Source organism: Pavona decussata, unplaced genomic scaffold, assembly GCF_977016875.1.
Source record: "Pavona decussata unplaced genomic scaffold, jaPavDecu1.1 SCAFFOLD_153, whole genome shotgun sequence".
NCBI lineage: Eukaryota > Metazoa > Cnidaria > Anthozoa > Scleractinia > Agariciidae > Pavona > Pavona decussata.
In genome coordinates, this window is record NW_028145565.1 from 328,065 (window position 1) to 345,994 (window position 17,930).

The following is a 17,930-nucleotide window of genomic DNA, read 5'->3' on the forward strand; positions in this document are numbered from 1 at the left end:
GAAAATTGTCTCCAAATTCCGCATATTAGAAATTCAAAGTTTTGAACAACGCGAATAACTTTCATTGCGTGACAAGTGCAATGTGCACAAGCGCGCGAAAAGCACAGGAATGAGCTATGTCAACATTTGAGCTTGTGATGACAGTGCGAAAATAATTTTTGAAATTACAAGATGAAATTGAGGCAAGTCAAGGTCTGCAAGGTATAAATGGACTGAAACGATAATCATGCAGTTTTCCTCCTCAGAGATTCACTCTGTATTGTCTGTGCCGGATTCTCATCAATAACCTTACAGGAAAAGTAAAACCGAAATTAATTTATATCAACTCAACAAATTAAGATTTTTTGAAACCTCAATGCGGTATTTCAATACTATCCTCAAACAAAAAGCTCATATATTTAGGAGAGTGAAGTTTGTCTTTCGCCATGGGTCAACGCTCAAAAGTTGTGGATCAAGCTCAAAAGGTTGGCAACTGATTTGCAATGTGTTATACGGTTAATCAATGCAATAAGGACATTCACCATGAATGGAACGAAAAAAAAAAAAGAATTCTTTTCAGGTTAACTTGTTAAAATACAATTGCAGTCAAACCTAGCTTTAATGTCTGTTTGAGATGAGTCACTGATGGTGATAAAATGTTAGTTGGAAATACACAACATCATTCTACATTATTGCTAACGGAAGGGCTGATCGAATTTTAAGATAAGAGTTTAACCTTAACTTATTTTCTAGCGCGTGCACTAGTGTCAAAATACAAGGGGCACGACTGGTATTTCTCAGATTTTCTTGTTCGGTCTAAAAGACGGAGTTATCTCTCACGGGCCGTCACTGTTCAAGTCTGACCTTGTCATTGTTAAATCCTCCTAGTGTGCTCCAGAGTATCCACCACACGAACAGCCTTTGACATTAGGCCAGTGAGAGTATCTTTCGAACCTGTGTACCATAGTTTAGTGATTATTCAATTTATGGTGTTTTTTATATGGCATTGGTTGAGGATATAACTTAATTACTAGTTCCAATTGGATTAGGTTAACCCACAGTACATGGATTGACAATGAACAACGATTCTTTGCTGTTCATTCCTCGGTCTCCCTTCGTCGTTAAAGATTTCTGACTTTTCCATTTCTCACACGGCCTTACTTCTCTCGGTGGTGAGAATATATAAAGACGAATGGAAAGTTTCAATCGTAAATCATTATTCCTGGAACAAAGTCAAGTAATGCATAGCAGTGGATTTCTGTTAAAAAAATAGGGCAAAATCAGAAAAGGAAATAAAATGTTCTTTCATGCTCTCAGTGTCACTCAAATGAAAACTTTACCTGCCCTTTCTAGCAACAACACTATTTCGTCCTGAATTTCTTCATAGGCCCGATCTTTTGTGCCTTTATAAGTGCGAGCGAACGTCCTTTTTACATTGATTAAGTGTAACACATTGCAAATCTTGCGCATTTTTTGAGCTTGATCCGCACGGAGAGGTGCCATGGCGAAAGAAAACCTTCACTCTCCTAAATAGATTAGCTTTTTGTTTGAGGATAGTATTGAAATACCGCATTAAGGCTTCGAAAGCTCTTGATTTGTTTACTTTTCATTTTAGTTATTTTCGGCTTTATTTTGAGGAAAATAAAGGTTGTTGTTGTTGTTGTTGATGAGAATCCGGTACAATCCCCGGAGGAGGGGGGATACATGATTTTCGTTTCAATCCGGCAATCAAATATACCTTGCAGACCTTGACTTGCCTCAATTTCTTCTTGTAATTTCAAAAATTATTTTCGCACTGTCATCACAAGCGCAAATAGTTTATTCCTGTGCTTTTCGCGCCCTTTGTGTGTCACATTTCACTTGTCACGCAATGAAAGTTATTCGCGTTGTTCAAAACTTTGAATTTCTAATATGCGGAATTTGAGGCAATTTTCAGCCTTGCCACGGGGATGTGATATCGCCAGATATAATGTGAGTAACGATTGCCGACAAGTAAGAGCATTTCTTTATATCTAGTTTTCAGTCGTGTTATCCGGTTGTGATTGAATGAGTCAAGAAGTCAGTAACAATGTTGCACTATTCTTCAGTATTTTTTTGACAAACACGCAGAAAAACAAAGCCTGATTGGCGAGTGCATTTATACAGATGGGCAAAGAGAAGGTTTTTTGTCTTGAACGAGAGTTTTGAAAATGTACTAATTTGCATAATTTCAATCGGGCCATCGGGCACGTTTTGGCCGATTTCGAACTTTCCCAATTTTTGACAAAATAAAAATTGGCTGGAACTTTTGAATATTATTTTTGAAAATAGTTCACCAAAAGGGTCTTTTGGGGCAAATAAAAAGAAATTCGAATTTTCGCTTCTGTCGCCGGATTCTCGAAAGTTACTGACAACGGCTCTTAAAATGGCAAAAAAAAAAAAAAAAAAAAATTTCTACCTTTGATGGTAAAATGTATGAATCAGATCCAAATTGAAGGGCTCAGAGCATAACCACGACCTAGCTGCATGCATTTCAGATTACTGTTTGTTCATCCAGATCAAATTCACTGGTCAGGAGCTTTTGTATGTGGCCTTGAATTGCTTTGGGAAACGTTGCTCTGATGCATTATCCACTGCTTTGTGTTTCACTTGCAATACAGTAGAATTTAAAAAGTAATCTGAGCTTAAACAACAAAAAGCGATCTACCTTATTATAGAAAATTAACGCTCGTGTTAATTAAGGTATTGGAAATTAGCATGACTTAAATTAGCGTGAATTGAAGGAAAAATTAGTTCCCAATAAAGGAAATTAACGCGACAGAGGTGCTAAAATTTCAAAATGACGGAAATTAATGCAACTATAACTGAAAGAAACATAATTGTTGAGACAACAGGAACAAATTTATTTTACCACTAAGTGTAATGATACGAAATGCAAATAATGTCCATGGAATTGTTCCTAAACGTAGGGGTTCAGCAATGGAATCCGGCCACTTTGAGCATTCTTCACAGTGTCCATGACACCGGCAGATCTCCACCCTGAAATAACAACAACGCTTTTTCCTTTCAGGAGTGTATCAAGAATTTGGGGCGACAATAATGGAAATTAAGGGCACGGATATTAACGCGCCACTTATTTAATGACGCCGAAATTAACGTTAACAAAAGTTAACTTGACTTAAATTAACGCGATCTTTTAAAATTCGCATTGATTTCATGAATTGTTAATTTCCTATAATAAGGAAAAATGCACATAGGCCAGTTTAAGGCTCTTAGCCCTTCAATTATTTTGACACGACAAGTATGGCATTCAGGTAAGATTATTTATTTACGAGTGGAAACTGCATAAGTTGAAACAATAGCCAGCAAACATCATGACACATTCTTTGACTGGTTTAGCCTCACGGCCAGCCGTCAGCTAAAGGCAATGATGAAAATATAATACCTTTGGACCTACAAAGCCTACAAAGACGTTTTAAATGACAAAATACCCTTTTTTCAATGGCTAAATTTACAACCAAAATTATTATGATGTACAGAGTATAACTGCATCATTTATTTACTAGCAAAAATTGTCTGAGTTGAAACAAGACTCAGAGAGCTCCATGACACATTGTCATGTAAGTTGTAGAAAGGAGCATAGAAAAAGCAAAATGCCATGCCACGCAGAAAAATTCCCAATCAACAAACGAAAAGGCACTGAGTGTCACTAGTTAGTTTAATTTGTGACTGAAAATTGTCTGGAATGGAATCACAAGCCTACAGGAGTTCTATTAAAACAAAGAATCCTGATGTTGTTGGTTAAAGGACCAATAAGATTCAATATTAGTTAAATAATACATCTGCGACAAAGTTTGAAACAACCATGAACTTGCGGACCTCTCAAGAAACTGTCTCATCTTCTGATTGGTCAGTGAGAATCTTTATTTTGCACTCAAATGAATGTTTTTATATACAGACTTTTTCAAGTTTGATGATACTTCCTAGGTTTTTGGTGGTCTTATTTGCCAAACATTCAACTCAGAGTGAACCGAGATGGAGGAATTTTCAAAGGTCGCCCGGACATTCCCAATTTCTGGGATAACAGGTGCTGAATTTACACCATGTAGGGCTGAGCCTGCAACTGACTGCTAAGGGAATAAAAAATAGTTGCCACTCAAGCGAAACATTTTGGCAGATTATTACATCAACAATTCCTTGATCAAGGTCCACAGACACCGAAATTTACCTGGAGGTACGGTTCACTGAGTTCAGTTTAAAGTCATGAATATGTAAACGATTGCAAAGAAGCATTTTCAGTGAGAGTAGTTTGATTAATAAGTGTATGTTGTGTTCGAATGGTTGGAGTAACAGTCAAATGCCCAAGTAACGAAAACAAATTACCATTTTACCGTGTGGTTTGATATTATTATGAGAAATTATTGAATTTGGAACGTAACAGTTGTCTGGAGCTCGCTTTGAATACTTCATCGCATGCTAACACTTGATTGTAAACTAGAGCTAATAAAATTAGTCTTTTAATGCTTTAATTTGTATGTATGTTTACGATTTTAAAAAACTAGTTAGTCAAGAAACACATTGTAGTGTTGCAACATTGAAACAATTCACAGTACACAGTCAAGATTTGGGATAGAAACTGACCAATAAAAAAACTACAGTTTACAGTGAGGTCCGCATGTTGAAGTCGGTTAAAATTTATTAGCGAATGTTAGCCTGCAAGCAGTCCCTTTCTGGTTAGTCAAGAGGGTGCGCTCACAGCGCAGCGACACTGGAGCGAGAAAAAATAAATGAGAAGAGACTGGGGGGAGGCGGGAAGGAAAGGGACTGCGCTCTTAACTGTAACTAACGCGTTCAAATTTCCTGCTGCACCAGCAACGGAAAATTCCGATTGGTCTATAAACAATAGCTGCTGTCAGACAAGTTTGATGTGTAATTAACTTCTTCACACGTTTGGATGTCAACATTTCAGATGACTAGCGATGTCTTCGTAAATTTAAGCAATCAATTCTTAGTTCTCAAAGAGGACCAGAAGCTAGCAGTAGAAGCCCTCTTATTGGGATAAGATGTAATGGCTGTTCTTCCCACTGGTTTCGGTAAATCCATTATATGTAATAGCGAAAAACTTTGTCAACACGGCTTTGATCGTGGTTGTTGTTCCACTTCGCAGTATTGTCGAAGACCACTTGCAGTCAAATGACTTTGGTTTATTAGAACGCAGTTGCCTTTGAGAAGATCCCAAAATTATTTAAAGACATTGGTGCCAACAGGTACGATGTAATTTTCGCATCTGCGGAACAAGCTTTGTCGGCAGAATTCACTGCAGGATGCTTAAATATGATATTAACAACAGCTTTCCAGTTGTCTTGCGCCACGTTCTTAATTGCACTTCGGGCGTTTGTGTTGTTGATTTCTTTTACTGTGGACCTCAAAGAAAAATGCAAATGCACCACAACTTTAAGAGATTTTGGCTTTTCAGAGAAGCTTGGATTATGATCAATGCCCAAGCTTGGCGATTCTTCCTCTTTGCTCCTAACATTCTGCTCAATAAATAACAACGCAGAGTTGTTATCTATTAGCTGTCATTTTTAATTGGATTTTTAATGGGTTTAACGAATTGTGGGCGGAGCTACCCTGAACGCATCTGTTACAGCTAAGAGCGCAGTCTCTTTCTTTTCCTTTCCCCTTTTCCCCGCCTCTCCCCAAGCCCACCTCTGCTCGTTCGCTCCATTTTTTTCGCACTTGGCTATTTTGTGTGACCTCTCAACTATCCAGAAAGGGACTGCTTGCAGTCTAAGCGAATGTCTTGTCTAGACACTGCAATGTTATTGGTCCATTTACCAACAACTTTCATATCTTTTGTGTTCTGAAAACATTGTGATTGGTTGACTTTCTACCAAGTGGCCCGGTTTGAGTAGCCGGACTGTAAGTGAGCCATGAGAGTACACCATATTTGAAAGTTTACGACCCAACAATGGAACAATGACCCACCTGAGTGAGTGACATTTCCCCACATTACGATAACTCGTTTATTGCGCATTCTTGAGTTAAAAATTGATGGGGCTCCCGTAGGTCAGGTCCCCAGCACCAAATCTCTTGCTATTCACATAGACGAAAATCTGACTTGGAATGTATACATTGAGAATCTAAGAAGATTTCTTCTGTTACAGTGGAACCTTGATTTAATGAAGTCGCTGGGGACCGGCCAAATTTGTTCGTTAAATCGAGGGTTCGTTATATCGAAAACCTCGATATAATGAACTTGAGGGGAAACGACCAAAATGTTTGTTATATTGAGGTCATAGTTAATGATTGATTTTCAACACAGGAGACTTCTGTCACACAATCCAATGCAATTTTCGTCACCCAGAAGTGCCGCGTTTTGAGATGCAATTCATTAAGCATGGTGGCTTTCAGTAGCAATTATTTTCACTTTTGAGCAGACGTGCAGATTTTGTTTACAAAAAAAAACGACACTTTCAGAGTGTTGATCTGTTCAGCGTTTATCTTCTGTCGTGTGTTGACATTGTAATTCATTATATCGAGGTAGATTACGTTTGGGCTTCCGGATTATGTTCGTTATATGGAGGTTCTATTCCATACATTTTACTGTAGTGTTGAGTTGGAGAAAACTTGAATCCCAGCGCCAGATACAAAAAGCTTGCATGGTGTAAAAATCTCTAAATGGGCTCGCTCCTGATTATCTTCGATCTTATATTAATTTGTCAAGCGCAGTACCATAACTGGCTTTTCCCTTTGCATCACTGAAGATAAACTTGCTGTTCCCTTTAGGCTTTTGTTGATTATGCTGGCATAATTTTTGGCATATTATTTTGCATTTACAGAGCATAATTTTCAGCTTTTGTCTAAATCTAGCACTGCCCGCACAATCTGGCTTTTTTTACTTTAACGAAATCAAAAAGTAACATAATTCCATTTTGAATATATTTCTTTTACTTATTCTGTTTCTGAAACTGATGTTAAAGGTCTGTCCCATGCATGCGTGCACACGGCTCAGTTAAGTGAGCTGACTGAGCTCTAAGATCTAAGATGGTGTCCTCATCGTTGAGCACTTCCAGTTCCTCTACAGTAAAGAAGGTTCTCCTTGTGCAGCCCTCATCTGCAGCTGCAGAAAGAGTGTTCTCAATACTCAACTTATCTTTCAACAATTTGCAAGACCATGCTCTCGTAGACTATTTACAGGCTATTGTAAATAACGCTTCAATATAATAAGCATTGATAAGATTATTAGGGTCATCCTTAGTTTGACTATTTGATGAATCTTGGTTGACGTTATAGTAAAGATGAGATGAGCATATTGCTGATTTGGAAGAATAACTGCAGATGATATGCAAGACATGTTTACAACGACACATTGTTGTATATTTGTTAAAAACTAAACTGCAGTCATTAGATAAGGGTTTGTTCCTTGTTCTGTCTTTTATATTTTGCTTAAAAGCCAAGTAGCATAATTTTGATAGTAGGAAGCATAATTTAGAAGGAAGGCTAGAAGGATAACATGCTATTTTTGTTGAGCACAATCTACAAAAGCCTATTTCCCTTTCCCCTTAACTTCCTTAAGAACAGTTTTGGGTATAATGGTGCAGTGTCATGGAACAGTTTGCCAAATCAGTTACAGCAGGCAATTAAGATCTCTAGGATCTCTCCATGCTGGCGGCAGCAGCTTCTTTTAGTTGTAGTACTCAATCTAAACACGGCTCTCATGTTTTAGTTTTAGATAGGTTATATTATGAATTGTTGACTATCTTGATTGATTGTATATGTAATGATGTACAGTACTGTGCAAATGTAAGTTGACAGTCCCCCGAAATTCGAACTTTGCGGCTCTATCCTCGATCCTCGAAAGCTTTGAGTATTGAGGCTCGAGTCGAGTGCATCAAGTTTCAAGAGAAGGAAACAAAGACCTTTTCACGTGATTAGTTTTTCACACGTCTCATCTGAGGCTACAGTTTGGTTCCTTTTTCCAGGAAACATCTCTGCAGAGATATCCAGCTGTGTTTGCATTTTTGTTGGAGCGATGTGTGCACATGTATGCTCAAGCTGGAAAGAGCGTTGCTGATTCACTGGCTCTTGGCATTTAATACGAGGTGATAAAATCCCCCGTGGAGGCATGTATAATGTTTACGAAATTTTACGAGCTAAAATCTCACACAGGAATTTTGAAATTCAAACTAACTTTAGCATGGCGGCCACTTGAGCAACATGTCTACATAATTTTTCGCTATTCTAACTTTGAACTCGGATATCTCAATAACCAATCAAAATATCGAAAAAGCCTTATTAATGTCTTGTGAGTAACTCTGGGCAGCTATTTGGTTTTTGCCAGGCGTTCGATATCCAACAAATTCAATCTAACAGGCCTTGGTCATTGGCAAGTTTACCTGATCCTGATACTTTAGAATGCAAAAAAAATCACACAAATTGTATTTTTGTCAGAAACTTCCCCTTATTATGCATGCCACTGCTATAAAGCTTGACAATGTTTTCTCAAAACTGGTGCACACAAATTTTATTCCGAAGGACAACCGTGAAAGTAGAAAGTATCCTTAAAGCGTACCAAGCAGACAGTGCATGATGTGGAATGGTGGAAGTTGCACAATATTATTTTTAAAATGAATTGGGTGAATTTGGCACACCGAAACATTCATGGCGGTTTTCAAGTCTGCTCAAAGGCAAGCGAATGGCCATGTTAAAGTTTCCCCAGTTCCTTGCTGAATTCTACCATAAATGTTGTGCGTTTTTAAATAAAGCATTTAATGCTTTTCTGAAGTTTTCATTCGAAAATTCTTGCGCAGCGTACTGCTTGCATAGCAAAGGTATTTCAGAAGCAATCGTGTTACATTCCCCCAAAAGGCCACAATCTTGCAGTTAAGTTCACTTTAAGGAGTTTGAAGTTTGATTAAAAGAAATTATTGGTGTAGCATACGAAAAAATTTAAGCTTGTTTTGATTTCACGACAACAATGAATGTATGTGTTAAATAATACATGGAAGGAAGAAACGCGCCGAAACAGATTTATTGAACACTCACTGCCGCTGATTTGATTTACTTGAACTTTCGACCAAACTAAGGAGAGACTACATGCAAGAGCCACGCGAAAATTGCTTTTGTTCTCTCTTACTGTTTGAGGTTCGAGAAATTAACTGTTTCCTAAAAAACTGCCATTGAGATCCTCAAAAAATCTTTGAGCGTCTCGATACTCTGTACTTGAAACTCGAGCATGGCCGCAATTTTACATGAGCCTCTGTCTCTGTAAAATCCCTATAAACTGCATGAGCCATGCGGAAATTGCTTTTGTTCTCTCTTATTGTTTGAGGTTAGAGTAATTAATCGTTTCCTTGAAATCTGTCATTGAGATCCTTGAAAAATTCTTCCAGCGTCTTTAGTGTCTATAACTTCGAGGATCGAGTCGAGACTGTCAACTCACTTTTGTGTGGTTCCAGAAAATATCCATACCCCCAACATGGAAGGTTTTTCACTTAAGACTCCCCCCACCCCCCAGGAATTTCCTACTTTTATTTTTCACCTACATTGATGGCAGTTACAAATTCCATTTTTGTAATGATCTCCCTAGAAAAACGTATGCGATTTTACCACAAAGAAACTTTTATGAACAAGTTGCACCTCAAATCTACCATGCTGGATTTAAATTTATCAAGTAGAAATTAAAGGACTTTGAAAATCCAGTCGAAAACTGGCTGCATGCACAAGAAAGCCGTTCTGCTAGCTGGGTGATTTGATGACAGTTTTAGTTAACAATCAAAACTTCAAACAATTTAGTCTGTGGATTGAATGAAATGAATTTGAGAGAAAGAAAACAAGTCTCTGTTGTCAACATTTTCACATCAGGTTTTTATCAAATCACTTCACTTGTCCCCTGGAGCCTAGATGGCACACTTGGTCTCAAACTTTTATGTTCATTTACTGTAGAATCCTTTCCTCTTTGCCAGAAATCTTCTTTTTTTTGAAAGATTGCATTGAGAAAACACACATTTTATGGCTGCTGCAAATTTCCCTCGAGAAATAAATCCAATGAACACGACAATGTTGTATGCGTTGTCCATTTTGTGGTGTCAGAAATAGATTTTGACCGCGAACTTGCCTGTGGAACTACAAAATCATGAAATTGTCCTTTTCTTGCAGCATCCAGAAACCTTTAAATTTTCTCATTTGAGGGCTTTTATTTATTTTTAAACTTGATATTCAAATGGCTGTGAAGCCACAGTCGCAACCTGAGGCCGATTGAATAAGTCACAAAGTCGAACTTTTAAGACAAATATCTGTCGGAAAAAGGTAAGTCATGCCTTAATTTTGCTTAAACGCCCATGTTCACCCAATAGACATTGTGTGCCTAGCTGAATTTCGCACAGTTGGAAAATCAGAAAATCACAGTGAGCACCAAATAGCGAAAGTAAACCACGTTCATCAAGCTCATTTCTTGGATTATCACTATTTTTTGTGTCATTAAGCTTTGTACAATATCCTCTCGCTTCATTTCTGTGGATATCTTCAAGAAGAGTCTTCGTGAGGAAAGGAAAATCAGATGTCGAACAGGGCGTCCTGCTTCGTTTACTCTGCGGCCACTTTGAGGATAATAATTATTGTTCAATTCATAATCTTGAAAGAGTTTATTCTTCCATTGCAGAGTTTTATTACCTTGAATTATTTTGCATTTGTGCTGGCAGAATAAGACTGTTTTCTTCATGAATACTTCATCGTCGCTTTTAAGTAACATCTCGCCGTTGAAAATGTTGTACAGTTGTTATTCTAAAGGAATATATTCGTCTCAGAGACTCTTCGCATAGCTTTTATTCTGAAACAAAGAAGCGGGAGGATTTGTTGTCTCCTTGCATGCATCTGTTGTAGCGATGTTCCTGATTTCTACGGATGTCTGACTTAAGCTCGATTCAATTTTATTCACCCCATTCATGTAAACAGAGTTGCAAAGAGATATTAATAAACTGTATGGTTTTCCAGGAGGTGTTCCTTCGTTCCTTCCTATTGGCACAGGCAAATAAAGTAAAATACTCATTTCCTCAGTAAGCTGCAGATTCAAAAACGGTTGAATTAAGAATATCCCATCATTGCTATACCATCAAAGGTAGAAATAATTCCATGATAGTACTATAGACCGGATTGGCACTATGATTTTGAAAGAGATATTAAATGAGCTAACACTGAGTCTAGCACTGTTCATTTCTTTTCATGTCAACTAATATAATAATAGAAACGACCCTTAAAGGTTACTGTTTATCTTATACAACAATAGGTTCAAAATATTCGGACAAAAATTGTCCAATGTTGAGGGCTGCCGGCTGTAACTGTTCGACTGTTCTGCTGCGTCGCTCAAAGGAATGCAAAAAAACAAACCAAACCCTTGACTTTCATTTGCCAAGAATTTTACACAAAGGAGTACAAAGAACTCCAGTGCTTTGGGGAGTAAATATTTCTTGTAGGTGCAGAGATTAAAATAAATCAGAGTAACTGAAGCAAAATCAAACAGTCCGATTTGCCTGGTCTGATTTATTTTGAATACGCCAGGACTTTCATCCCAGCAGGAATATTCTGGTAAACCAATCAGATTGCAAGACTAAACAATAGAAGCACTTGTAAACAATATTAAATGCATGCAATGCCTATTGGGTGAACATGGGCCTTTAAGGAGGCTCGTAAGGGTTTTTCATTTTTGTAGTGTTTGTGAAACGATGAAAGATTACAAAAAAAATTGCATCTGATCATGTGGACAAACTATAAACATCTTTGCAACTCAGTTGTTGGACAATACTTTAAAGGTAGTCCTGATGTCATAGCGGTTACCATGGCAACAGATCAGCTCTACTAAAAGGACTTCTCACTTTCAGTTTTTGCAAATTACCTCAAAAGCTAAGTTGGTGACATACTGTTTTTATTGCTTCGCTGGAAAGCACCCTAAGTTTTTTAACTCCTTTGGTAATATGGCAAAAAGTTATCTAGTAGATCTTGCGTTATTTAAAAAAAGGCACTCTAGATAAATTTCTCCTAAACATTTCTATTTGAAGTGGTATACTGAATATGGCATGAATGCAAAAAATCAAGATACTGTAGGTCACCATGGAAAATTTCAAGATAAAAACAAAAGCATGTTTCCTGCAGCCTTTATTTCCGGTTCGCATGATTTTACGCTGCATTTCTTAACTTCCGGTGTTCTGTGCGACTGTTGACAGACATTTTGATTCATTCAGCTGAAGCATACACCTTAGTGGAGTGGGTGTCAAAAGCCAAATCCCTTCCGTGGGGGGGGGGGGGGGGGGGGAGGGTAATGGATATTTTCTGGAACTACACAATGGCGACTGCCAGCTTTGTGCTTCACTTATGATTTTTTGGGTGAATTTCCTTACCCTGTAAAAGGGGGGGGGGGGGGGGGGAGGGGGTAAGGATATTTTCTGGAACCACACATTTTTCTCCCTGGGATCAAAGGAGCTCTGCAAAATTTTATATAGTGATAGCTTCAATACCAACTGACACAAAAACAACAGTGACACATGCGGGTTGCAAATTGAATGTCATCAAAAATCATCAATTTCGCCGCGAGTAACTTTCAGATTAAGAATTTTCGATTGGCTACATGAAATTTCATTTTGGTTCAAATGAAATCGCTTCAAAATATCATTCTTAGATTAGCAAATTTTCAGGGATGCACTCAAATTTTTGCACAGCTCTCCAAAATTTGTTTGAAATCTTGGCCAAAAAATCACAAAACTTTGCCTGAAACATTGGCTATTTTTCAGTTGAACAATAGCTGAAATTTGTTGAAATTTGCATGTAATACTGTAAATGCTGGAGGCAATAAATGAAAAATCAATCTTTTATATTTTCTTGTCCTGAACACCCTGCAGGCTATTCTATTATTAGAACATTCTTTCATCATTGTCCATCTGTTTCTCAGTCTATTAATTATCTCAGTTCATTGCTACTTGGAAACATAACAAATTCTACTTTAACATTAGACCTTCATTTGAGTTCCTTGAATGGTTACTTTAATGCATGAGACAAAAAATTGTTGTGAAAATTTCAACTATTCACATTTCCTTTTTTTTTTTATTTCGTCTTCCATGTTTTCTTCAAAGACGACTTCCAATATCCTTTTGCAGAAGCAAAGTTCCCACAATTTCCCTGAGTTGGGTTGCCATACATCTAAGCCCCCCACATTTCCTCCACTTTAAGTGCTTGAATTTGTTGCAAAGATCACAAAATACAGTACCGTGCAAATGTAAGTTGACAGTCCCTCGAAACTCGAACTTCGAGACTCGATCCTCAGAACTCGAAAGCTTCGAGTATCGAGGCTCGAGTCAAGTGCATCAAGTATCGAGTCGAGTGCATCGAGTTTTGAGACAGGGAAACAAAGAACTTTTCGCGTGATTAGTTTTTCACACGTCTTATCCGAGGCCACAGTTCCAACCCTGCAGAGACAGCCAACTGCGTGTGTTTGCGTTTTGTTGGAGCGATGTGCGCACGTGTATGCTCGAGCAAATTTGTAACGCTACGCAAGATGTAAACATTCGGTGGTTTTCAAAGTCTGCTCTAAGGCAAGCGAACGGCCACGTTGAAGTTTCCCCGGTTCCTTGCCGAATTCTACCGTAAATGTTGTGTGTTTTTAAATAAGGAAACGCTTTTTTCGAAGTTTTCATTCGCAAGATTCAAGTACAATCAAGTATAATCTTGCGGCGTACTGCTTGCGCAGCGAACGTACTTCAGAAGCGATCTTGTTACATTCCGCGAAAAAGCCGCAATTAATCTTGTAGTTTAGTTCGCTTCATTGAGTTGGAAGTTTGATTAAAAAGAATTGGTGTAGCATATAAAAACTTTAAGCATGTTTTAATTTCACAACAACGCGAACGGATGTGTTTTAAAAAGTAATATGCGGAAGAAAGAAACGCGCCGCAACAGATTTATCGAACACTTTATACTGCCGCTGATTTGATTTACTTCAACTTCAACCTCGAAAAATTCTTCGAGTGTCTCGATACTTGATACTCGAAACTCGAGCCTCAATTCTCGATAGCTTCGAGGATTGAGGATCGAGTTTCGAGTCGAGACTGTCAACTTACATTTGCACGGTACTGTATCTCCAATTCTCACACCTATGGCCTGGTGTCCCCCCCTTCCCCCCCCCCCCAACTTGAGGAAGCCGATCACAAGTGCATAATGCCCGAGGGAGGAAGGGGTTTTTGTAACCGCTATAAAAATAGGATAGGGAACACCAAACAGAGCAGGAGAAATTTGTTTGGGACTACAGAAACGTATCTTTAAAATGCTTTATGCAACTGGGCCCTAGGCTCCATTCAGCCAGAGTCAGCATTTTTGTTTGACCACCAAGAAGAGAAAGGCTTTGTGATACAGGTTTCAAGGCCAAAATTTGGTGGTTGTAGGACTCCAAAAGTACCCCTCCCAACCCCCCCCCCCCCCCCTTCACTCACACACACACACACATACCTTCCAGGAATGAAGGCATCTTTCTGCAGCTACCGGAAAGCATTGTATTTGTATTGTTTTACACCTATTGTGGTTAGGACTTGTTTGAAGTTGCTAATGTTTTCTGTCTTTTATTTCTTTTATCTTATGTCACAGAAAGAACCGCCTTTTTAGGACTACACCAGGTCCCGGTTGTTCAAAGAATGGATAATTTTGACCACTGTATAGGTCGCTATGCGGCAAATAAATGTGTGTAAGAATTTCCCTATAGCCCTATAATTTGTGTATAGAGTAGAAGCATATATCTAATTTAAGTATGGGATTGTGTGAAAACTTGCTAGAAGCGTTGTTTGGTATACATTTGCACCGCTGGATAGTGACTTATCCACTGGATAATATCAGTTATCCACCCTTTGAACAACTGGACCCGGTTGTAAAAAGCCCGATTAACTTAATCCCGGATTAAAGTGAACTTTGACTAGACTTTAATTTCTAATAAATATTTTTTTTTCAAAGATTTTTGTCTGTAAGTTATGACTTACGATTTTTCTTTGCATTAGCCCAAAATAAGTTTTTAAAAACATTTTTAACGAGCGAGATAAGAACCTCGCTTAATTTTTAATCGGGGATTAGCGTTGATCGGCTTTCGAACAACGGGGCCCTGATTGACAAACCGTACGTAAACACAAGAAAACACAAGACTTTACCTGGAATATCCTTTGGCAGCTTTAAATGCTTCCTAAGTCGGGAGATTCTCTTTCTCAATCCACACCAGCAACCAAAGTTATACGTCAAGCCGTCCTTTTGTTGAAACCATCAACTTTTCCGCGATCCACAGCCAAACGGCAAGCTGCGGCTACGAACGAGGCAAATTTTTGCACATGGCGCTTTGCAAAGTCATTTACACCTGAAAACCAGAGTAAAAATGACCATACCAGTTAAAAAATTAAATAGAAATTGTAAGTAATGCATAATGAACACATTTTAGGAAGTGCTAGAAAGTAAACTTACCTTTTTGGATTGTTTTTCGTCTAAAGTCTTTCAAGTTTTCGCGCCGAAGGTGAAAAACGCACGCCGCCAACATTCAATCCCATCCCGCTTTGCAAGCAGGGCGACGTGGGTAAACTAGTTTCCAGTCTGCCTAGGAAAAGTTTTGTTCCATAGTTCATGCGGGTAGTTTGCGATATTCTCCAATTCAGGAGCCATCAGGGATTATGGCTCCTATCTCCAATTTTTTTATTCCTAATACTTTACACACTAAATTGCAGCTTTTTGTCGCTTTTGTGGAGTGGAAGTGGTGTTGGTATTAGTTTATTTAGCCTAATTTTCCTCCTAACACTATACACTCTTATTTTCTACCTTTTGCTAATTTTGCTACTTTTAATTTGGAGTGATGGTGGTGTTAGCAATAGTTTACTCTCTAATTTCCGACTTTTTGTCCTTTTTTGAAGTGATGGTGGCGTTGGTATAAGTTTAGGCCTAATTTTCATCCTTGACTAGTGTTATTATTATTATTATTATTATTATTATTATTATTATTATTATTATTATTATTATTATTATTATTATTATTATTATTATTATGTGCAGTTAAAAAACGTATGTATGCTAAAATAGAACCACATAGGGCGCGCAGCGTAACCTATGCGATGTTAAGGAACCATAAAAAGAAAACTGCTGAGTTAAAAATTAAAAAAAAAATAGCGATAAAATATGAAAATCTCATAAAATATAAAAGTTCTCCGACACAAAAACAATATGGAGCTTCTACGCTATTCCTTAAAGGAAAGTCAATTGACAGTAGCTTTGAATGTTCTAACTATGTTGAGAGAACTCGAAATGGTAGCCTTCTGCATCCTTCTCAATATGTCATAACCCCTGCTGCCAAAGAGCTTCCTCATTGTCAGGTCTACATCCCTTGACCATCCCCCAAGCACGTCAATGATGATGTTACATTGTTCAACGTCATAGCCAGGGTACCGCTTCTTCAGCTCGAATCGCAGTGGCCCGTACTTGACCGTCTTCTCCTCGGACTTCTTTTCCCGATGCTCCATCCACGGACAGGACATCTCCACAGCCCACACCTTCTTATTCTTGTGGTCCACAAATCGAGCGTCCACTCTGTTAGCCTTGACGATGGTATGTTCAGCATAAACTGGAACATCCCAAAACGCTAATGCCTCAGATGACTCATAGACTGGTTTGGGCACTGCACACGAGTACCAGGGAGGGACTGAATCAATTAGCCTCAGATCCCTCGTCATCTCGAAAAAGAGGACTTTCAGTGCTGCGTTGTGTCTTTCTAGGTACTTAGACTGGGCCAGGGCAGAGCAACCCGCTAGCACATGCGCCAGCGTCTCAGGCGATTTCCCACACAGTCTACACGTGACGTCGCCCTGTTCTACACCTGTTTTGTGGACTGTGTACACCTTAGTAGGCGTAAGCTGCTCGTACAACTCCATTACCCCAGCGATGGTATGGGTAGGAGCACAGGTCCAATCACGCAGCCAAGCAAAACATCCACTCTGATTTAGCTCGCTATCCTGCCACCTAGCCTGCAAAAACCGTCCATGCCACTTCTCCTCTTTGATCTTCTCTTTCAGCTTCTCCATATCTGCCTTCTTGAGATGTTCTTTGACCTTTGGCCCCTGAATCTCCGTCTCAGGATCGCTCACAGACCGGCACGACGGTTGAGGGTACTCCAAAGACAGGCTCATGCCCAGTTCCTCGGCAAACTTATGCGCTTCCTTCATCAGTGAAGTGTGTCCCTTCTCTACCGCCCTCTCTTCGAACTGTTGCACTGCCCCCATGTTCTGACAGAGCTTTATTGCTGCCTTGATCTTGGTCAACTTGTATTAGTAAGTAAGTAAGTAATTTATTTAGTGTCAAATACACAGGGGGTGGTCTCCCAGTCCCCCGAGCCACAGGCTCATGATATAAGTGTTTGACGGTATAAAAAAAAGATAATAACTACTAATTAAATTAAAAAGTAACATCTAAATATAAATAAATAAAAATAAATCGGGTCAGAGGCAATTGCTGCATTGACAGCCGTTAAAATTTAACTTAGTTAAAAGTCTCAGAAAGGATGATGCATTAGGTGCGTTTTTTACAGCAGATGGCAACTGGTTCCAGATGTGTGAGATCATGTACGCATATGAGCCATGAAGGAATCTACTATTGTATGAAGTTTGTACAACATTTAGACCATTGCTTCTAAGATTATATGGTGTAACTCGGGATTTGAATAAATTGGCTACATAGCCTGGACCATTCTCCTTGAAACATTTAAAAAATATCATCAAAGATTGTTCTATGCGTCTATGTTCCAATGTATTCATGTCTGCCATCCTAAGAATTGATTCATAATCAGTACTTTTCCCCATGTTCATTATAGTTCGTAGACCATAATAGTTCGCATCTTCCAGTTTCTTGTTAAGTGTTTTACCTATACCCATAAGTAAAGAGTTGCAGTATTCAAAATGTGATAATACAAAGCTCTT

The 17,930-nt window shown here is 38.6% G+C and overlaps 1 protein-coding gene and 1 long non-coding RNA gene across 4 annotated transcripts in view; both read right to left on the minus strand.

Moving 5' to 3' along the window:
• LOC146466126 (uncharacterized) overlaps window positions 1-15,519 on the minus strand; it is a 24,933-nt gene extending 9,414 nt beyond the window's left edge. For 2 of the 3 annotated variants that reach the window (XR_014868127.1, XR_014868129.1), the window contains exons 1-2: window positions 15,439-15,519; window positions 15,135-15,334 (exon numbers count right to left, since the gene is read on the minus strand). This is a non-coding gene — a long non-coding RNA (uncharacterized LOC146466126). Of the gene's footprint in view, window positions 1-2,611; window positions 2,637-15,134; window positions 15,335-15,438 lie in introns of those variants that run through there. The other variant, XR_014868128.1, reaches the window with a different exon arrangement.
• Window positions 15,520-15,932: 413 nt separating this feature from the next.
• LOC146466127 (uncharacterized) lies at window positions 15,933-17,237 on the minus strand. Its single transcript, XM_085127698.1, has one exon. It carries the CDS (start codon window positions 17,235-17,237, stop codon window positions 16,218-16,220), a length of 1,020 nt encoding a protein of 339 aa, XP_084983824.1. The 3' UTR covers window positions 15,933-16,217.
• Between the last annotated feature and the right edge of the window lie 693 nt (window positions 17,238-17,930).

Coding starts and splice junctions, on each gene's coding strand:
- LOC146466127 (XM_085127698.1), bottom strand. CDS start 17,237: ATGGGGGCAGTGCAACAGTTCGAAGAGAGGGCGGTAGAGAAGGGACAC.